At 50.3% G+C, this 22659-nt stretch overlaps 2 protein-coding genes across 2 annotated transcripts; both read right to left on the bottom strand.

Moving 5' to 3' along the window:
• Positions 1-1207: 1207 nt before the first annotated feature.
• Positions 1208-17454, bottom strand: DDX56 (DEAD-box helicase 56). Its single transcript, XM_081017422.1, has 14 exons — positions 17369-17454; positions 17118-17279; positions 16019-16179; positions 14877-15047; positions 13886-13976; positions 7599-7843; positions 7214-7342; positions 4842-4955; positions 4357-4454; positions 4071-4144; positions 2923-3012; positions 2696-2801; positions 2195-2274; positions 1208-1526 (listed from the first exon to the last, which is right to left on the bottom strand). The coding sequence occupies exons 1-14, from the start codon at positions 17423-17425 to the stop codon at positions 1422-1424; spliced, it is 1683 nt and encodes a 560-aa protein (XP_080873548.1). The 5' UTR covers positions 17426-17454; the 3' UTR covers positions 1208-1421.
• A 1388-nt stretch (positions 17455-18842) lies between these two features.
• On the bottom strand, positions 18843-22642 carry TMED4 (transmembrane p24 trafficking protein 4). The gene is made up of 5 exons (XM_081017615.1): positions 22441-22642; positions 22222-22322; positions 21422-21547; positions 20983-21129; positions 18843-20108 (listed from the first exon to the last, which is right to left on the bottom strand). The coding sequence occupies exons 1-5, from the start codon at positions 22625-22627 to the stop codon at positions 19959-19961; spliced, it is 711 nt and encodes a 236-aa protein (XP_080873741.1). The 5' UTR covers positions 22628-22642; the 3' UTR covers positions 18843-19958.
• Between the last annotated feature and the right edge of the window lie 17 nt (positions 22643-22659).

The following is a 22659-nucleotide window of genomic DNA, read 5'->3' as shown; positions in this document are numbered from 1 at the left end:
CCTCCATGGACAGCTGTGAGTCCCGTTTGTATCCAGAAGTTCCACTGTATTTAAAGCAAATGCAGAAGGTGCTATTTCCCCCTTCTGGGATTGGCGCCCCCTGCCCCCCAATACACTGTAAAAATCAATACAACCCTTCAGGGTTTGTGATATTCTCAGGAACTGCTGAGCTTTAACAGGAAATGGTGTACCCAGCTGAGGGGTGAAGAAGGCAGGCCTGGAACCTCTTTGGAACCAAACTGCTGTTGCAGCCCAGATGGGAGAACACCCCCAGATGGGGCTCATTCGTTTTGCCACGTGGCAGCAAGGAAGGTGCCCGTCTCCCTCCCTCCCTGTGAAAAGAGCAGGCCTGGTAGCCCGCTCAACCTGGCAACCCACTCAAGGCAAAGCCACTCGATTTGCCAAGTCACAGCACGCCTGGCTTTGACCCTTGCAAGTGCAAAGCCACGTAAGCTTCTTGGGGAAACATCTGAGGAGGAAGCAGTGCAGTTGAAGGCAAGGAAAGCCGGGGGTGGGGGGTTGAGGAACAGGCCAGGGAGTTGCGTGTTTGTTGCTTACGGTCCAAGAGGTCCGCAGGCTCCTGATCCTCCGTCTGCTGCCTCCACCTTGAGCCGCTTATCTTCCTTCCTCCTCAAGGTTTACAAGCCTGGCCTGGCCTTGATGCCTGATAAGGCCAAGGGAGCCTGGGCAATAGTCCACTAGTTGCCATTATTGGCAGCTGCTGGCACAGGTAGCCACAAGCAGAACAAGGGCCACAGGACGCACCACGGAGGCGGGGGCCCGTGCTGTGAGCAGACATGCTATCACCCTGGAAGAGCCTTGCTCTGCCTTCACCTCAGACCCGGGGAGCAAAGGGCTGGGGTGGGGCCCAGCTGGTGAGGGCAAAGGAGTGCGATACAAGAGAACAACTCAGTTTACAGAAACCAGGTGAGAAGGAATTGCAGACGGGGCATTTGGCAGGGGACGTTTACAGAGTTTCAGGACTTCTCCCAGGCAGCAGCTGCTGCCAGGAATCTCCACAGGAGGAACCCGGCTTCCAAGACAAAGCACCTTCACCCACACAAGGAAGCCAATGGGAAGGTGGACCCTGCACCCACCCACCACCTGGCCCAGAGAGGCAGGCACAAGGGGCCCAGAGCTACTCCCCAGGCAGTGTTGTCAGGACAGAGGAGGCAGCTCAAAGACAAACAAAAAACCCCACAAAGACTTGAGAATGCAGGAGAAGTTGCTCCTGGCCTTAAGGCACTGCAATGGCCACGGGAGGTCAACCCCTTTAATGTTCTTCTGAGGAAAGCCTCCGAACCTGACAAGACGGTGGCCGAGCACAAACACCTGTCCTTTATTTACATCAAATATCCTGGCCCCAAAACAGGGGCCCAGCGCCAGCCTCCTCCCCGACACAGTTCAGCTATAAGTGGCGGTCAGGATCCAGGCGTTCCAGCGGCCGTCCGGTGCCTGGCTGACCGGTGCTTGGCTCCCGACCTCTGCTTCGTGCATCTGAAGCTCCGCAGGGGGTTCCGCTGGCCCTATTGGGGGAGGGAGAGACAGTGAAGAAGTGGATCTCACAGTGGGAGGGGGGTTGCCTGACCACTGGGCTGCTGGGTCCCTTGCCCTGCTGCCGCAATCACAAATCCAAAGGGGCTCTGGCAAAGGTTCCTGAGCTTTTCGCTTGGAGATTGGGTCTGCAAACCCCACCCACCCACGGGCCACACTATTTGTCCTCAGCACTTGGACTCCCCCCATGAAGGTACAGCACCAGAAGCACCACAGAAAGGGGCAGAAGAACTGCCTAAGGCCCCACATGGCAGGTCCCAAACTCAACCCACACCCAATGTAGCAAAGAGTGAAGATCCCAGGAAACAGCAGAGGTGAGAATTTTGCTCTTGCACCCCAAGGAGTAAGAGGGTGAAGGAACAAACACAGAGGAGGGGGCCTCTGGAGGAGCACAGAAAGTCCCCCAGCAGTCAAGCCCCCCCCCCCCCAAATTGTCAAGCCTTCTTTACAGGACCCAGCGCATGATCGACAGCAGCTCCACAAACTTCCCAAGCGGAGGCTGGGAAACAGGGAGCCGTGCCCGGTTCCGTAAAGTTTTGCGAAGAAACCTTCCCTGGGCCTGTGCCAGGGTGTGAGGAAAGGCAGGGCCGTCCCCGCTCCCTCTCCAATTTGGGGTCAGTAGCAGAGGAGCAAGACATACCCTGGTTTTGGGTGGCAGCGGCTTCCGTCGTCTGCGCTTGCTGCCCAGGGGCTGCGCCACAGCCCGGAGGGTGGGAGGCACTGGGGAGAGAAGAGGAGCAGCCGCTGGTGCTTACTGGCCCAAACAGGAGGCGGAAGACCCCCTCTTGCGGCCCATTCTCGAGAGGCCTGCGATGCTTTTGCACTAGCTCTCTCCCCCCCACACACACCCGGCCCCCTTTGCTGCACTTTTTTTTCTGCACCACAGCTGAGAAGCAAGAGCTTGCCCTCGCACAGCTTAAGAAGACTTGGAGATTTGCATGGACAGTGGCGTGTGGACTCCAAGGTAAGGACTCTGTAGGAGAAACAGGGGCTCCCTCTCTTTCCCCCTCGGAGGAGGGAATCCCAAGTCCCGCCCCAGAGCTCATCTACAGGGCCTGCTGCTGTTCGCCATCCCCTCAGACACGGTGAAGACGCAGCATTCAGCCCCCCTGCTGAGGCCACAAATGCCGCCCCCTCCTACCCAGGTACGCTGGTACGTTCCGCAAGTGGGGCTTGACAATGGCTGGGTGAAGAGGCTTGTCGTGGCGCAGGAGGTCCAGGTCCCGAGGATTGTCCTCAAAGTATGTCTGGGAGGAGAGAAATGGAGGTCAGCAACAGTTCCCCAGCAGCCGGCCCTCCCTGACCCCCCCTCCCACTCTCTCAGGTCCCTCTGCCCTCCCCACGCCCAGGTGCTGTGCAGGCAAATACCTTCAGCTTCTCGGAGTTGAGCAGCTCCTCCTTGATCTCCCGGAGGCGAGCTTCCTTGATGGCCTGCTTGGTGACGGACCGCATGGCATCCTGAGAACAAAGGACCCAACTGAGGACTGGGCAGAAGTGGGTGGTTTAAAAGCAATGGGGAGGGGGGGACAGGACTTACTCCATCCCCATGATTACCAAAAGCAGCAGCTGAGTCGGGAGAAAACAAGAAATAGAGGGAGGAGGCAACACCTCCAAATCACGCCGTGACATCCAGAGAACTGGATCCTGTGCTTTACAATTCCTTGCCAAACGTTCCTGCCTCCTCTGAGATTTTCCCTCTCTAGCGCCTGGCAAAACCACTCAGGGAAGGGGATATCAGGGGGCTCCCTGAAGCAGGGTTGTCCTCAACACAGAGAACCCGAGATCTGCCTGAAACAGCTGCCTTTTAATAATAATAAAATTTATTTACACCCCGCGCTCCCCAGCCAAGTCCGGGCTCAGGGCGGCTAACAACCGATAAGAAAAACAAGTTGATTAAAATACAACTTAAAAAACAAGATTAAAATACAACATTAAAACATTAAACTGCAGCCTCTTCACAGGAGACAGGAAAAAAGAAAGAGGGGGAGGGAATCAAATTAATTCTAAGCCAAAGGCCAGGCAGAACAACTGTTTTACAGGCCCTGCGGAAAGAAATCAGATCCCGCAGGGCCCTGGTCTCATGAGACAGAGTGTTCCACCAGACCAGAGCCAGTGTTGAAAAGGCCCTGGCTCTGGTTGAGGCTAATTTAACTTCCTTAGGGCCCGGGACCTCTAGGGTGTTGCTGTTTATGGACCTTAAGGTCCTCTGTGGGCCATACCAGGAGAGGCGGTCCCGTAGGTGCAAGGGTCCTAGGCCGTGAAGGGCTTTAAAGGTCAAAGCCAGCACCTTAAATCTGACTCTGTACTCCACTGGGAGCCAGTGCAGCTGGAAAAGCACTGAACCATGTCGACCTCGCCCCCAACCTGCAGTCTGCCCTGCCAGTGATGGCTCTGAAGAATCACCTGTAACAGCTGCCTCCACTGCCCCGACCCCTTTGCCCCCATGCAGGAAGAGGGCAAGAGGAGGTGGTGCGGCTGCAGCCACCTCCCCGAGCAGCCAGGCCGTGCCCACTCACCCGACAACGGTACCGAAGGCCCTCAATCTCCTCCATCCGGAACAGGTAGGGCCGCAAGGGAGTGTCGTCGCTGCCTGGTGGGGGAGGATCGGGACCGGTTAGAGCAACAGAAAGGCAAGCAGCCACTGCACGGGGCAACTCTCGAATTGGGCAATTCTGCGCCCAGAGGCAAGCCAGTGCCCCATGCTGACCTCACCGCCCCTGTGCCCCCAGAGGGAGGTGTTCCCTCTGCCCGCTTGGAAGACCTCCCGAGGGCAGCACCTCCCTGCCTCGCGAGCAAACCCACCTCCTCCTGTGAGAGCTGCCTCAATCTCAGCCAGCACAGCCTTCTCGGAGGGCAGCACAAAGGTCAGGGCAGTGCCCGGGTTGTCTGCACGGGCAGTCCTGCAAGGGAGGAAGACGACAGGTGGTCAGGCAAGGGGCAAGAAGGGGCTCAGGAGAGGCACCAGGACTGTGCAAAGGGAAGGCACGCTCCGTGAAAAGGGAGGCAGGACACAAACACTCTGGGCCCCTTCCCCCTGAAACAGCTTTATGAAAATTACCAGCTAATCAGAGAAATGGGTCTTTGATAACCGACTCAAGAGGAGATTCAGAGAAGGCTGGGCTCTGTGCCAGGCAGCTTGCAAAAAAACCGAAGTCCCAGATGAAACAGAGGCATCAGGTGACCTTTGATTAAGTCCCTGTTCTTAGAAAACCAAGCGTGGCTCGGATCCCTCATCCCGGGAATGTGGAATTCGCGGTTCTGTAAATGCAAGGCCACTTGCTGCTCACCTGCCTGCTCGGTGAATGTAGGACTCCACTGAGGGAGGGAAGTCAAAGTTCAGGACAGCAGAGACGTTCTGGAAGTCGATCCCACGCGACACTCCGTATTCCTGGTCTTTGCCCCTGCAAGGGAAGCAGCAGAAGAGAACACTGAGGGCAAGGGGGGACTCTCTCCCTCTCCTAGGCAGCAGGACAAGGAAGAGGTCCCTCAGAAGCATTCGGGCCTTTGCTAACCAAGCCACTTGGATGTATCCTGCAGCCCTACTTATATACCACTTAGTAAAGGTAAAGGGACCCCTGACCATTAGGTCCAGTCGTGACAGACTCTGGGGTTGCGGCACTCATCTCACTTTATTGGCCGAGGGAGCCGGCGTACAGCTTCCGGGTCATGTGGCCAGCATGACTAAGCCGCTTCTGGCGAACTAGAGCAGCACACAGAAATGCTGTTTACCTTCCCGCCGGAATGGTACCTATTTATCTACTTGCACTTTGACGTGCTTTCGAACTGCTAGGTTGGCAGGAGCAAGGACCGAGCAACGGGAGCTCACCCCGTCGCGGGGATTTGAACCGCCGACCTTCTGATTGGCAAACCCTAGGCTCTGTGGTTTAACCCACAGCGCCACCTGCGTCCCATATACCACTTAACTGCAACTAAAACCTCGAAGCTGTTTATCAAAGAGCATTAAAAAATGCATTTTCAACAAAAACCAACACTTAAAAACAAATTTCATAACCAAAGTCAATAAAATCAACACTTAAAAGCATACATTATGAACTCAAGTTACCACGCAAAACGAACGCCAGCTTCTTGGGAGAAATCACCTTTAAAGTTGCATTTACTCAGAGAGGGGTTGTTTTATACGCAAGGTGTTAGGGAAGTGTTGTGTTTCAATGCCGAATACCCTGTGGGTTCAGTTCAAACAGCCAATAAAATCCAAACTCCAAACTTGTCAGTCAAACAGGATGTTTATTTAGGCGTTGCAAGGGGAGAGGGGTTCGATACAACCTCTGCCAGCAAGTAGTTGAGGGGGTGGCACACCAAATATGAAAAAAACACAAGTCTCAAGCAAAAAGGCAGTTATGTCCACGTATGGCAGTATTTCCTTCTACTTTGCCTCTACCGACTGAATCACGAGGCATAAAAACTTCCTTATCTTTCCCTCCTTCCTTTGTCCTCAACAGTCATAGCAGTTGCTCTTGCGTACATGTCATTCCGCACTTCTCTCATGGTTCTCTTGCGAAAACAACCTGGCTTGGCCTTTCCTCACGTGCATTTCAATTTTATTTAATTCCTTCATAATTTTATTCTCCTTCCACAAAGATATTAGAGTTTACTTTAAAGCCCTAAACGGCCTCGGCCCAGTATACCTGAAGGAGCGTCTCCACCCCCATCATTCTGCCCGGACACTGAGGTCCAGCGCCGAGGGCCTTCTGGCAGTTCCCTCATTGCGAGAAGCAAAGCTACAGGGAACCAGGCAGAGGGCCTTCTTGGTAGTGGCGCCCACCCTGTGGAACGCCCTCCCATCAGATGTCAAGGAAATAAACAACTATCTGGCTTTTAGAAGACATCTGAAGGCAGCCCTGTTCAGGGAAGTTTTTAATGAGTGACATTTTAGTGTATTTTTGGTCTCTGTGGAAGCCGCCCAGAGGGGCTGGGGAAACCCAGCCAGATGGGCGAGGTACAAATAATAAATTATTATTATTATTATTATTATTATTATTATTATTATTACTGCTTAGGCAGGGTTATTAGAAAAAAGCACAAGTCTCCAGTTGGTGGCTGGCAGCTGCCAGTTGCTTAATTGCAAGAGGCTGCTATTTATGCTGCGCTGGGAGGTTTGTAAAATTCACTTCTGACTGGCCAGCTGGGTAGATGTCATTGGATCACTCACTGGATAGAAAAACGCGGTCTGAGGTGAGGAGAGAATTCTATGCCACCCAAATCGGATCGGCTGAAGGGTAGGCCGGCTGGAACATAAATAGGCCACCTCTGCCACCACAGATGTGTGAAGCCACAGGAACCAGTCACCTGCCATGATTTAAATTCAGCTTATTTCCTTGTGACGCAGTGTGACAATGCGTCTGTCTGTTACCCAGAAGGTTGGCGGTTCAAGCCCAACCAGGGGCTGGTGTGGGCAGGATTCCTGCACTGCAGGGCATTAAACTAGACAACCCTTGGCATCCCTTCCAACTCTACGATTCTATGCTCTACCCCACCAATTATTCCAGGCCTTAGTCCAGTGCCCACATGGCATTTCCTGATTATGGAGAAGTAGACCTGAGGGTCAGCTGCACACCAATGGCACCTAGCCCCCCAATCTCCTATTTCACACCATCTGTTGTCAAACAGAACATATTTGTGGCTCTTAAGCCAAACCTACTTTCCTGCTTTGTTGCCCTTCCTCTTTCTCTTCCCTCTCGCCGGTCCCTCTTTCTCTCCCAGGTCCTGTTCGTCGGTGGCGATGATGTAATCACAGAAGCCCCGATTGAACTGGCTGATGATGTGGCACCTGGAACAGATCAATCGATGGAAACTATGGTTTTGCCAAGGGAATTCATCTCTGGATATGGCAGGCAGTGCTCGGGGCTGCATCGTGGCCAGGCATGGATGCCACGGCCTGCCAGTTTGTTCATCTCCCCCACGTGCCCCCTTGAAGGCCAAAGCACCATACCTGCAGCTCCTTTTCCCATCTCCCAGGATGGCAGCTGCTGCTGCTGCTGCTGCTGCCTCCACCACTGCCCCCACACCTACCTAGCAAGGCTCACCTGGACTGAACAGGCAGCTCGGAGTTCAGGACACAGGCTGGGATGCTGAACTGCTCCAGGAAGAGCTTGAGGCGGTAGCAGCGATCGATGGTGCTGACAAAGAGGATGACTTTGCCCTTCACCAGCGAAAGCTTCAGTAGTGCATAGAGCAGCAGGAACTTGTCGTCCTCCGTCTCGCACCGGATCTGGAACTGGCTCAGCTTGGAGCTGTCTGGCAGCTGCGATTCCTGCAGCTTCAGGGTCACCTGTGCAGGAGGTGAAGAGGCTTCATTTTATTTTGGAGTATTTATACGCTGCCTAACCACCAATGGTGTTGAGGCAGCTTAAGCTATTATAGTCATTACTGCAGCGGGGCCAAGGCATATGTGAATGGAAGGAAGCTTATATTATTTTGATTCCAAAACCAGATACAGATTTGACCTTGGTCAAAAACTATAGACCTATTTTATTATTGAACAATGATTATAAGATATTTGCTAATATTTTAGCTAATAGATTGGAAAAGGTCTTAAATGTTTATATACATCCAGACCAAGTGGGATTCCTTCCAGGTAGGCAGATGAAAGATAATATAAGAAATATCTTAAACGTAATAGAGTATTTAGAAGTAAGAAATGACAAAAAAGGAGCAATGATGTTTACAGATGCGGAAAAAGCATTTGATAATGTATCTTGGGATTTTATAAAGAAAGTGATGGCCAACACAAAATGCTGCTGTATAGGGACAGAAGTAGCAGCAGATGCAGATGTAGAAACTGCGCTGTGTGGGAGCAGCTATGGGCGTGCAAGATTCCAAGGATCGTAAATCACCGGGGTTAGAGGAGGAGGAGAAGGAGGAGGATTTGACCTTGGATCAAATCTATGCTGTCAGGTGTCATAAGAAAGCTGCAGAGATAGTGCAGGATAGTACGCACCCCGGAAATGATCTCTTTCAGCTTCTGCCTTCTGGAAGAAGGTACAGGGTTATAAAGACTAGGACTAGCCGCCTGAGAAACAGTTTTTATCCAAATGCGATTTTGGTTTTAAACACAGTGTAAGGTAGTCTCTGTGGGAGTATATTGTATTTAATTATGGGGTATCAGAGTTTTTAGGGGGTTAACCAGGCTGGGATAGCAGGGATAGCAGGCTTGTTGGTTTTTGAATGTCTGGTGTACATTTTTTCAATTTCATTGTTCTGTATGGGAAAATGACAATACAGATTATCGTATCGTAAATGGAATATGGAGAAAAAATTATAAAAGGGATTCAAAATGTATATACAGAGTGCAAAATTAATTATTAACCAGGTGATAACGAACCAATTTAAAATAGAAAAAGGAACAAGACAAAGATGTCCGTTATCACCTTTATTATTCATTCTGGTCTTGAGGTTTTGAACAGAAACGTAAGAGCAGACAAGCAGATTGTGGGAATAAAAACAGGGGAAAGTGAATTTAAGTTGAAAGCATTTGCAGATGACTTGGTAATCAGTTGAGGAACCAAAACTATGTCTCCTCAAGGCTTTAGAAAAAAATACAAGAGTTTGGGCGAGTGGCAGGATTTACATTAAATAACGGAAAGACAAAAATATTAACAAAAAATATGATGGAACTGGAGAAAAAGGAATTGCAGGAGATTACAAAAAATAGAAATTCACAAAAAAGTCAAATATTTAGGAATTTGGCTTACTAATAAAAATTTAAATTTATATAAAGACAATTATGAGAAAGTTTGGAATGAGATTAAGAAAGATTTTGAAATTTGGAATAGAATGAATCGCTCTTTGATGGGAAGGATATAGCAGCAATAAAGATGAATGCACTACCAAATATGTTATTTTTATTCCAGCCAATACCAATAAGCAATCTTGTCTGCTTCAGAAACTGGCAAAAAGATATTTCTAAGTTAGTCTGGAATGGGAAAAGCCTAGAATAAAATATAAAATACTTATAGACACAAAAGATAGAGGAGGCTTCTCCCTTCCAGATTTGAAATTATACTATGAGGACTTCCGGGGTGGCGCCACCGGCAATGGCGGACTCCCTCTGAATTGGAGGGAATAGCTCCGCATGAAACGGGTCTTTTCCGCTGCGGCGAAGCGGGGACCCTTCTGGAAATCACAGGCGGATGAAGCCTGTGACCATGGGACTCGGCAGGCACCCTTAGCGCCCCCCCAACCCACAAAGGAACCCACAAACGGGCTCCGAAGTGAAGAGGGGGAAGTGGTGCGGTGCTGTGAGTCAATTGCTTTTTCTGCGGAGCGAAGCCGCATAGTCGTAGCCGGAGAGCGCTGCCTTTTTCCTGGGACAATTTGGCATTTAAAACAACCAACCGTGAGTACTGGAACATTGAACATTTGGACTTCAAATAAGAACTGGCGAAATAAAAAGGAATTTGGACTTAAAAATTAACCCTAATTTGGTACTGAAACGGGAAGATTTAAACAGGAAGTCACCCTCCCGTTTCCTCGTAGTCAGAACAAAGCAAAGACAACGCAAACTAGAGCCTTAAAAATCACTTTTAAAGGATCAACTTTCATCATTTAAAATCGCTGAACCCCCCTTCGGTAGCAGGGGAAGAAGGGGGACCTTTTTTGAGCTGTTTAAACCTGCAGAAGTGAATCTAAAGCAAAGTAATTTTCCACCGTCCTGACCCTGGAGCGGGGTGTCAGAATTGACGTTTGAAGCTCATTGACCAGACGTCTTTGACAGATAGTTAAAAGAGAAACATTGTGACTCCATTGTTTCCTTTCGTCTTTTAAAAGAACAAATATGGACAAAATATCTTTAAAAAGAAACTTTGTTGCTATTGTTTTCAAGAAAAAGAACAACCAGAAGTTTTTCCCCCTAGAGGGGAACTGTGAAATTGTAACTAATTCCTGGGAACTTGCAGCTGTCACTGATTACAACTGTGGGAAAGGATTTGCGACCTTGTAGGACAATGTCTTCAGAAGCACTGTTGGGTGCTTTCTGTAAAATAAATGCCCTATTGGATCAGTTAAGTCAGAAGACGGATTTCATGACTAATGCGGCCAGAACCTTTGAACAGGTAGTGGGAAACTATATGGAGCCCACCCAGGAATCAAAACAGAAGCGTGCCATGACAGAACAACTGAAAGAAGAGGACCTTGCTGAATCTTGGGCGCCAGAGACGGAGGGAGCTGCGGCCCAGCAGGAATATAAACTCTTGGATTTGATAAATGAACTTGGAAAAAATCAGACTTGGAAAGATAAAATCTGGTTTGGTTTGGAAATGGGGGGTTGGATAGACCCCCCTTTACAGGGAGATTTGGACTTTACAAGTCTGGAAAGGGGCCGTCAGATGTTTGGAGCTGTGGGGGCTCTCAATTTTGAAGGGAATCTGGAGCATGCTTGTAAATACTACATCGAGCCTATCCTGGACTATGGAAAAGGGATCGTCTTGCTGAAAAGGGTCAAAAACACTACCAAGCTGGAGTTCCCACGAATAAAAGGGAAATATAAAGAAGAGTTACGGAAGGGACATGGAAGAGACTTGAGGGCCTCGGATATAAGATTGCCAGGTTAATGTGCTAGATTAATAGGATAAAAAGGACTGACAAAACCCAGGACCAGGAGGAAGGGACGTTGGATGAAGACTGGATTGCTTTTTTCTTTTATTTTTATCATTAGGACTGTTTTATAAAATTGATGAATGTTAGGAAAATGTTGAAACGAAACTATTTGGCTCTTATAAAAATGTCTAAAGAACTAGGTAAGAATGTTATGGTTTAGGAGAAGTTGGTAAAAATTAAGATTTAAGTTTTAAACTTTAAGGTTTTCTATAAGATAAGATGAAAATAGATCAAGGTAATGTGATGACAGAATACTATGAATTATGGAAAGGATTTGCTGTGATTATTATAAAACAGGATACAGGAAAAGGGAGGAGGAGGTCAAGGAAAGAAGGTATTGAAAGTGGAGAATTGGAGAATGATGGTTTTATTTTTATTTTTTTTATTTTTCTGTCTTGTTTTTTCTTTTGTGTCATTTTTTTTTTAAAAATTCTTTTTTCAATGAATATCATTTTTAAAAAAAAAGAAAGAAAGAAATTATACTATGAAGCAGCTTGCATCATGTGGATTCGGGATTGGATAAAATTAGAAAGAGATGAAATACTGGACTTGGAAAGACATGATGACAGATTTGGTTGGCATTCATATTTATGGTACAGGAAAGATAAAAAACATAAAGGTTTTCATAATCATATAATAAGAAAAATGCTTATAAAAGTTTGGAATAAATATAAAGACTTTCTAGAACCAAAAACCCCATGGTGGCTCTCGCCGGTGGAAGCATTAGCATTAAAACCACTTAGTAAGGGAGGAAATTGGCTGACATATAAAGAATTATTGACAGAGGCGGAAAAAGGGTTAAGGCTGAAAGGATATGAGGAATTGAAGACCGTTTTACAAAGTTGGTTACATCATAGACAATTCAATGAACAGTTTAAGGAAGACATTAAGGAAGGTTTTAGTTATACAGTTTCAAACTTTCAAAAAGAGATAGTCGAGAGTGACACAGAATTACTTTAAAAAAACAGACAATCTCCTACTTTATGGGGAAATGTTAGATGAAATGGTAAAGTCAGCACAAATAAAGTGGGCTCAGGATATAGGTCATAATATACAACTTGAAGATTGGGAAAAGATGTGGAAGGTGAACCCAAAATTTACAGATTGTATCTTATTGAAAGAGAATTATATTAAATGATGTATAGGTGGTATATAATACCAGAGAAAGTGGTCAAAATATATAAAAAGAGATCAAAAACTTATTGGAAATGTAAAGAAAAGGATGAGACATTCTATCATATGTGGTGGGAATGCAAAAAGATTAGAAATTATTGGGAAATGATATATAATGAATTGAAAAAAAAATGTTTTAAAAGACCTTTGTTAAGAAAGCAGAAGCATTCCTTATGGGAATTTTAGACCAAGATGTAAAAAAAGAAAATTGGAAATTATTTATGTATGCAACAACAGCGGCAAGAATTATAATGGCACAAACTTGGAAGACAGAAGAAATACCAACGAAAGAACAATAGCAAAGGAAACTTATGGAATATGCAGAACTGGCAAAACTAACAGAAAAACTACATGAAAAGGACAACAAAGACTTTAAAAGAGAATGGGAACCATTTACAACATATATGAAGAGGCAACATAAAGAAATGGACTCATTGGAAGGGTTTGAGTAAACAAGCACAACTGCATAAAACAAAAAATAAGACTACATGTATTGGAAAATTTGGGGGAAACAATATGCAGGGTGAACAATATGGAAATAAAGCAAAACAGGAGTATGGGGGAAGTCCAGGGGAGGAGTGTCGAAATATGAAAAATTGTTCAAGATATATTGTTAGAAGAAGAATACATAGAAAAATCAGTAAAAAATATTTTTTTAAAGAGGCATATGTGAATCCCTTCTTGGCTGGGGGCTGCCTCAATGGGCCCCTGATGCTGCTGTTTCCTCTTGTAGGGCACAGCTTGGCAAGGCCATGTGGATGGACTCAGGGAGGGAGGCCTGCTCCCCAGATGACTCTTACCGTATTTTTCGCTCCATAGGGCGCACCGGACCATAAGGCGCACCTAGTTTTTTTTGGGGGGGGGGCGGGAATCAAGAAAAAAAAACTTATTCCCCACCTCAGCCCCAAAGAGCAGCAGACAGGCTTCTGGGGCTGTCAGGGGAAGCCCGGGTTCACTGTCTTGGCTTCGTTTTTAGCCACGCGCAACCTCTCTCGGTTGGAGAGGTTGCGCGCAGCTTTGGCAGAAGCCAAGGCAGCAAGCAGGATGGATCCCGCTAGCTGCCTTGGCTTCGTTTTTAGCCGCGGGGCTGGGGCGGGGGAAGCCTGAGCTTCCCCCGACCCCAGCCCCCAGAACAGGTCCGGGAGCAGCGGCAAGGTTGCGCGCAGCCTTGCCTCCGCTCCCGGAGCTTGTGGGGCTGGTGGGGGAATCCCGGGTCCGTCCCCCCCAGGCCCAGGGACCACACATTCGCTCCGTAAGACGCACAGACATTTTCCCTTAGTTTTTAAGAGGAAAAAGTGCATCTTGTGGAGCGAAAAATACAGTAATTGCTCCCTTTCTGTGCCACGGATTGTTAGGAGACCACCAGAACCAACTCAACGCCCGCGGGTTGCAAGAGGCAGACAGACACAGGACCATTACTATCTGTGAAGAGCATTTCCACCACCACCAGAGCAATCGGACAAGAAAATCCCAGCCCTTCACCTTGCCTCCTTTGAATCCAAAACCATTCCCACAACCTCCAACCCATTTCCCACAAACTTACAGGGTTATGGAGGACCAGCTCCTTCAGGGCCTCGACATCCGCATTGAAGGTAGCTGACATGAGGAAAGTCTGGTAGATCTTGGGCAAGTGGCTGGAGAGGAGACAAGAGCCCATCATTTGTAAGGTGGCACCAAAAGCCCCCTTTGCCCAGCACTCAGCACCCAAAGGCAGCGAACCAGATGCCTCCAGGATGAGAGTAAAACAGAGCATTGCAGGCACAACAGCCCCAACCTATCCCTCTGCTTCCATAAACTTCACTATAAATATGCTGAGCTTCTTTTCCTAGTGTGATGGCACCAACTTTTTCCAGCCTGAGAGCTAATTTCAACTCAGGATTTCTGCTTATACTACACAATTTCCCCAATAAAATATGCCACACAAACAAAATGGATCCAACAAGCCTCAAAATGGATTCTAGGTAAAGGGACCCCTTACCATTAGGTCCAGTCGTGGCCGACTCTGGGGTTGCAGCACTCATCTCGCTTTATTGGCCAAGGGAGCCGGTGTACAGCTTCCGGGTCATGTGGCCAGCATGACTAAGCCGCTTCTGGCAAACCAGAGCAGCACACAGAAACGCCGTTTACCTTCCCGCTGGAGTGGTACTTATTTATCTACTTGCACTCTGATGTGCTTTGGAACTGCTAGGTTGGCAGGAGCAGGGACCGAGCAACAGGAGCTCACCCTGTCTTGGGGGTTCGAACCACCGACCTTCTCAGCAAGTCCTAGGCTCTGTGGTTTAACCCACAGCGCCACCCGCGTCCTAATGGATTCTAGCTGGACACAAAAAGCAATTTCTCTAGCTCCAGGACTATCCCCACTTCCTCCCTTGGCATAGCATCCAACATTCAACAAATGATGGAGCAGGACACCTGAGGAGGTACTGCTCGTAAGAACTCAGAGACCTCCTAGGCCTCCCACCCACCCTCCCACGGAATCACAGGCTGGCCCCAGGCCTTTCAAAGCCAACAACCCAGGGCCACAATAAACTCACCACAACAGACTTTTCAAGTCTTCCTCAAAGCCAAAGGAGAAAAGGAGGTCAGCTTCATCCAACACAAGGATTTCCAAGGAATCCTGCAGGCTCAGGCTGCCAGCCCTCAAGTGAGCCAGGACCCGCGATGGCGTCCCCACCACCACATCCGGCTTCTCCATCAAGATGGGCCTTGAAGGAAGAGAATCCACAACACATAAAAGCCTCAGTAAGAGATGGGAAGGCCCAGTCTCTGTGAAACAACCACATATACTTGCCTGACCTTGAATGAAAGCTTTGGGTCTGCGATGCAACCATAACCACAGGTTGCGGATGGGAAGAGGCTGCCACCCTTAACTGGGCTACAAAGGATCTCCCCAAGAGGGCAGTGTCAACTGCAGAAGAGGACTCCCATTCATTGTTTCCACTCAGAAAGCAACCAGAGGCCACAGGCAAAATGTGTGACTACAAGAGACTCCAGGGAGGCTCTGGAATGCTTTAGAGAGGCCAGCCTGTCTTCCGTCTCCAAAGCCCCCTTGAAAGAAATACCATCACAGCTTGCCAACGAGGAAGGACCCATTTGCAGGAATTATCATTATTTATTAAATTTGAATACCATCCCTCATCCAAAGATCCCAGGTCGGTTCACAACATTAATACACAAAATGAGAACACAAAGGACATAATAAAGCAAAAACAAACATCTCCCCCCTCTACAAAGACATTTAAAAGGCCATAGAATGTTTAATCAGCCCAAGGCCTGGTTGAAAAGAAAAGTTTTCACCTGGCGCCTAAATATATGTAACATAGGTGTCAGGTGAGCCTCCCTGGGGAGAGCTTTTCAAACAGGCAGTCACTGCATAAAAGGACTGTTCTTGTGTTGCCACCCTCCAGACCTCTCATGGAGGAGACACACAAAGAAGGGCCTCAAATGATGATCGTGGGTCTGGGTCAGTTCATGTGGGGAGAGCAGTCCTTGAGGTATTGCGGTTGTGAGCTGCTTACAGCTTTATAGGTCAAAATGAGCATTTCAAATTGGGCAGGGAAACAAATCGTCAGCCAGTGCAGTCGGGCCAGGAATCAGAAAGCATTTTGGAGTTGGGGACTTCAAAAACATGGCCAGCCCAAGAGACAGCCGTCCTACCCCTCCGCCCACTACTCACCTCTGAGCCGCCAAGTCCGCCTGGCCAGAGATGTCAACGAGGTGCAGGTCCCGGGAGCAGTAGGAGGTCAGCTGCCGGAGCATCTGCAGCACCTGCTGGCCCAGCTCCTTGGTGGGGACCAGGATGAGTCCCCGAACAGCCTGCTCCACCACCAGCGCTGACTAGGAGGCAAGAAGAGACCCGGTCAGAAGAGTCCCGCACTCTCCAGGCCATCACAAAGGGAGCTCTTTAGGTGCGACCCCTTCACTGCAGGGGCCTGAGCTAGATGGCCCGGGGGGGGGGGTCCCTTCCAACTCCACAGCTCCACATTCCAGTTCTTCCAGCTCATCTCCACCCCCATCGTTCAACCCGCACACTGAGGTCCAGCGCCGAGGGCCTTCTGGCGGTTCCTTCACTGCGAGAAGTGAAGTTACAGGGAACCAGGAAGAAGGCCTTCTCAGTAGTGGTGCCTGCCCTGTGGAACACCCTCCCATCAGATGTCAAAGAAATAAACAACTGTCTAACACAGGCATCCCCAAACTCGGCCCTCCAGATGTTTTGGGACTACAAAAGAGCCAGTGTGGTGTAGTGGTTAAGAGCGGTAGTCTCGTAATCTGGTGAACCGGGCTCGCGTCTCTGCTCCTCCACATACAGCTGCTGGGTGACCTTGGGCTAGTCACACTTCTCTGAAGTCTCTCAGCCCCACTCACCTCACAGAGTGTTTGTTGTGGGGGAGGAAGGGAAAGGAGAATGTTAGCCGCTTGGAGACTCCTTCGGGTAGTGATAAAGCGGGATAGCAAATCCAAACTCTTCTTCTTCTTCTTCTTCCTCTACAATTCCCATCATCCCTGACCACTGGTACTGTTAGCTAGAGATGATGGGAGTTGTAGTCCCAAAACATCTGGAGGGCCAAGTTTGGGGGTGCCTGATCTAACGTTTAGAAGACATCTGAAGGCAGACCTGTTAAGCTTTTCATGACTGATGTTTTAATGTATTTATGATCTTTTGTTGGAAGCCGCCCAGAGTGGTTGGGGAGACCCAGCCAGATGGGCGGGGTATAAAGGATGATGATGATGGTGATGATGAGGGAGGGCGAGGGTCGGGGCCCCGGGGCGCTCACCGCTTTCCCCCGGAGCAGGTGCTGGAGGAGGGGCAGGGCGTAGGCGCCCGTCTTGCCGGAGCCCGTCTTGGCCCGCGCCAGCAGGTCTTTGCCCTCCAGGGCCAGCGGGATGGCCTTCTCCTGGATCAGCGTCGGCTTCGCCCAGCCCAGCTCCGCCGTCGCCTGCCGGGCAGAGAGAACGAGAGACACGAGGTCAGGCCCGGAGCCGGCGGAGGCCGCAGCTCCCCCCTTCCCAGCCTCGCCCGCGTTACCTGCAGGAGCCGCGCGTCCAGCCCGAGGTGCGCGAAGCTGCCCGCTTCTCCCTCCATGCTGCCCCTGTCCGCGCGGCCGCCGCTTCCGCTTTCCCCAGCCGGAAGCAGCCGCTCTAGCCGGCCAAACCCAGTAGCGAGACGCGGCCCCAACGGCGCCCCCTGCAGGCCTTAGCAGCTCGAGCGGCGCTTGCTTCGCTGGCTGCTATTGCAGCGTGGAATCTCGGATCCAAACGCGACTGGCTGGCTCCCTGGCTTAGCGGGCACCGGCGGAACCCCTTGCCGGGAGCCCTTTCAGTACTGAAGACCTGCTCCGTAGCCTAGACGGGGGGAATGTGGGCCAAGCGAGCAGGTCCCGGGAGTGAAGGGGGCACCGCCAGCCAGGCAGAGAGGTGCAGGGCAATCAAGCCGAAATTGGTCTTTATTAGCCCAAATCTTTTTGAATTCTGGTGCTGGAGGAGACTCTTGAGAGTCCCATGGACTGCAAGATCAAACCTCTCCATTCTTCAGGAAATCAGCCCTGAGCGCTCACTGGAAGGACAGATCCTGAAGCTGAGGCTCCAATACTTTGGCCACCTCATGAGAAGAGAAGGCTCCCTGGAAAAGACCCTGATGTTGGGAAAGATGGAGGGCACAAGGAGAAGGGGACGACAGAGGACGAGATGGTGGGACAGTGTTCTCGAAGCTACAAACATGAGTTTGACCAAACTGTGGGAGGCAGTGGAAGACAGGAGTGCCTGGCGTGCTCTGGTCCATGGGGTCACGAAGAGTTGGACACGACTAAATGACTAAACAACAAGAAGCCCAAATCTGGTTCGACTCGCCAACCCTATTTGGGTTTAGAGCAGCTAGCAAGGAACTGATCCCATCACCCCAGAAATAGGTTGGCTGAAGTCTGTTGCGTCGGCTTGGCCACTGGGAGTGGGAAACTGGGCCTTTCTCACCTGCATTGAAGCAATCTATCATCATGCTCTATGATCCTTCGCATGCCAATGAGAGTCAGTGTGGTGTAGTGGTTAAGAGCGGTAGACTCCTTATCTGGTGAATCGGTTTCGTGTCTCTGCTCCTCCACATGCAGCTGCTGGGTGACCTTGGGCAAGTCACACTTCTTTGAAGTCTCTCAAAGAAGTTTGTTGTGGGGGAGGAAGGGAAAGGAGCATGTTAGCCGCTTTGAGACTCCTTCGGGTAGTGATAAAGCAGGATATCAAATCCAAATTCTTCTTCTTCATGCCAGGCACTACCTAAGGGCCCAGAGGAACCTGAAAGCATCAGAGCCTTCTCTAGAGAGCCTGGCCCACCTTACTCCTTCCCCACAAAAAAAACTTTGAAGCTCCTGGTTGTGGGGGGCTCCTTTGCCAAGAAGAAGCTTGCAGGAGGAGCCTAGTCCCAGAGCTAATTATATTTTCCTCTTGAGCTCAGCCCCCCTTGTCCCCATACCCCCACCCAAACCCCAAATCAATAACACAAGGAAGAGAAAGCCTTTCGCAGGAAATTTTATTTCACTCCAGAACTGTAACAAGGAACATTATTAAGAATTTACTGTAGTGGGCAGGAAATAAAACGCAGGGATGAGGAGGGGACATAACTGCATTTCAAATTCTCCACCATTGCATGCTCCGGCTCTGCTGTCACCCACAAATCATCAGGCATGCTTTTGCATAGGGAGAGGCCTCTCTTTCCAAACTCAAGAAAGGCTGTTAAGGAGCTCCATGGTACATAAATGGCAACTTACTTAATGCTGTCTCCTAGCAAGCTTCCTGCCATCCACACTAGAGGCATTAGCAGGGCCATATAAAAAAACCCCTACTCATCCAAGTGGAAACTCCTCTCTGTGCAATTAAAAGATACTACCTGTGGGTATCCTTAAACTAGGCTCATTTGCAGAAGTCTAGAGATCCCATCTGTGCTAGCTAGCACTTGAAAAACACCTGGAGCCTAAAGTTTTGCTAACCTCTTGTTCACAATGGTTATCTAGCCTCTCTGCTGGAAACTGGGGAGGGTTACAAGAAGAGATGCTGCCAGAACCCTGTAGGCAACCACTGCTGTTGTCCTAAGCAGCCCCCGCCCCAAGTTCTAGTAGGTATCAGGCCACCCCCACCCCCAGCAAGAAAAAACCCATTTTGAGTATAAATGTTATTCAACCCCTCCCATTTCCTCTTCCGGGCCGTTCTCCACTACAAGGGCTGCCCCCACAAACCTCATGTGTTAAGAGCAAAGAACGACAGGGAACCACCAGAACAGAACAACCCAGAAGTCACTCCCACCAATCAGGATCCAGAAACAGGAAAGCACTTTTTTTAAAAAAAGAGCCTACTCAGTCTCTTAGAAAGCAATTTTCTCTTCCTTTGGATCTGCACAAGGGCACTGCCCACAGAGGCTTTTCCAGCTGCTGCAACACAGCAAAGCAAAGAACGTGGTGGCACGTGAGAGACTTCTGTGGGCAGGGCACCCCCTTCAACAGGGAAGAGGAAGTATGCAAATGCTGCTCCAAAGATGTTTCACTTGCTGTGCTTCCATCTGTCCTTTCAGTTGTGCCAAATCCAGGAGGGTCAAGAAGTGCTCAGTGGAAGCGGTGCCTGTGCTGTCAGAAGGGCTACACCAATTTTTTAGCCTCAAAGAAGCTCTTGAGGTGCCTCATCTGCCAAATGCCAGTGAGGATGAGGATGATGGTCTGGGCAATGGACCACCACAGCACCCGCTGGTTGGTGCTCTCGCTGGTCATGCGGAATCTCTCCTCTCGGTACTGGAAAGTGAACATGGTGGCGAGAGTCAGAGAAGGTACTTCCCTCTCCCCTTCCCCACACCAGACCTATACAACACAACTTCTCCATCTACGCAGGTGGGTCCTTCTTGCAGATGTAGGACCTTTCCAATACTACCCCCCTCTGAACAACTCCTGCCAATCTTGTTCTATTGCAGGTACACCACCTGTAAACCCGCTGCTATTTACCTGCAACAAACGCCACCCTAACTCCAGTCGGGCTGCACCAACGGAGCTTGAATGCCCCCCTCCCAAAGAAGTTCCTAGGGTTTGGCAAGTGCTTCTCTGAACTTTCAGATGAGCAAAGCTTTTCAAGATGATGCTCCTTAAGTCCTTAGTGATTAGGTAAAGGTAAAGGGACCCCTGACCATTAGGTCCAGTCGTGACCGTCTCTGGGGTTGCGGCACTCATCTTGCTTTATTGGCCGAGGGAGCCGGCATACAGCTTCCAGGTCATGTGGCCAGCATGACTAAGCCGCTTCTGGCGAACCAGAGCAGTGCACAGAAACACCATTTACCTTCCCGCCAGAGTGGTACCTATTTATCTACTTGCACTTTGACGTGCTTTCAAACTGCTAGGTTGGCAGGAGCTGGGACTGAGCAATGGTCGCTCACCCCGTCGAAGGGATTCAAACTGCCGACCTTCTGATTGGTAAGTCCTAGGCTCTGTGGTTTAACCCACAACGCCACCCGTGTGTAATTAGGTAGGAACCATTTAAACATTGAGGTCTGACAAGTTCCTCACAAACCATGGACAGGGTAGATCCCTCCCCCCCCCCTATAATGCCATTCAAGATCCCGCTCCTCCTCCTGAATGGCATTATGGTAAAAAAGAAAGAAATAAATCCATTACTTACTCTTTGGTAGTTCTGCTCCTTCTGGATCTGCTCCACCTGGTCCAAGAGCTGCCTGGCTCTTAGCTGCAGTTCCGTCAGTTTGTCCTTGGCTGCGATCTCTGGGTAATTGTTGGCATGCTCCCCGACTTGGATATCCAAGTGCACCCGCTGAACACAACACAGCAACACACAAACCAATTCAAGAGCCACCACTGCAGTTCAACCCACTCCCCACCCCTGCCTCATCAGGGCTCTTTCCTCCTCCCTTCCAATCAGTTGCTCAGCAAATGTAGAAAGAGCTCTGACCTTCTACAGCAGCTTCTCTCTTGCCTTACACAAGCAATTACCAGGGTGAGGTGGGGTCCAGTTCATGAGGGCAGAGTACCTGAAGAGCAACCCCCACCATCTTGGCTGGAGCAAGATGGACAAGGGGAAAGGGCACATAGTATAACCTGCTTACCAGTTTCCCGCCTGCAAAAAGGGCCATGCGGGTGGAGTTGGAGTGGAGGCAGATCTGGTGCTCTCCTGGGGTGTGTGAAGTGAAGGTGAAGCGGCCTTCAGAGCCGTACTGCCGGGAGAGGACCATCTGAAACCATCAAGCAGCAGCAAAGTCAGGCAGGCAGGGGTGTGGGGGTATCTCACCTGCTGCTTCTATTTCTGCTCACAGAGCCTAGGGCTTGTCGATCAGAAGGTTGGCGGTTCCCGCTGCTCAGTCCCAGCTCCTGCCAACTTAGCAGTTCGAAAGCACGTCAAAGTGCAAGTAGATAAATAGGTACCACTCCGGCGGGAAATTGACAGTGTTTCCGTGCGTTGCTCTGGTTCGCCAGAAGCAGCTTAGTCATGCTGGCCACATGACCCGGAAGCTGTACGCCGGCTCCCTCGGCCAGTAAAGCGAGATGAGCGCCGCAACCCCAGAGTCAGCCACGACTGGGCCTAATGGCCAGGGGTCCCTTTACCTTTTATGATATCTGATTGGAGCTTTTGCCAGGGCTGAAGACCCCAGACCACCCCCACCCCCACCAAGGAGTCGCCTGGCCCTTTCAGGGGCTTTTCATCCTCTCCCTCACCCCGATGCAGAGGTGAGGAAGCAACAGGCATGTTGCCTCCCTGCACACATACACCCCGCCCCCCAAACTATTGAAAGGCCCCAGGGAGGAGAGGGTGGTGGGCAGCGTCTCCTTGCTCAGCGCCCCCTTGGCTGCTGCTGTCAGACCAAGAAGCATCAGCTCCTCCTCCTCCTTTTCCTCAGCTGCTGCTCACCTTCCCATAGGGATCCTTGACCTCCACGAACATGCCCAGGCCCGGCGTGGAGGGCAGGAAGGCCTCGGACTGTTTGTCCCACAGCTGCGTCCGGTAGTTCCCTGCGGAGCGGAGGAACAGGCGCGCCACCGTCAACAGGGGACAGGTGAGCCGGTGCGCGCGCACCCCCCGCGCTCTCCCACACCCCCGCCCCTCTCTCCCCTCCTCGCGCATGCGCACCGATAACCATGGTCTCGTCAGGGATCTCCTCGATGAAGCAGCGCTTCTCCGTCTCCCCGATGTGGAAGTAGAGCGCCTGCGCCCCGCGGCCCGCCGCCAGCAGCACCAGCAGCGCCGCCGCCAGCCGCCACCCCGGCGGCCGGGCCGAGAAGGCCGCGGGATCCCCCGAGCGACACCCGCCTGCCATGGACGACGCTGGTCGACGCTGTCAACTGCCGC

Source organism: Podarcis pityusensis, assembly GCF_964106645.2.
Source record: "Podarcis pityusensis genome assembly, chromosome: 8".
In the NCBI taxonomy this organism is placed as follows: domain Eukaryota; kingdom Metazoa; phylum Chordata; class Lepidosauria; order Squamata; family Lacertidae; genus Podarcis; species Podarcis pityusensis.
The sequence above is the reverse complement of the archived record's forward strand: the minus strand, read 5'-3'. Positions and strand labels throughout refer to the sequence as shown.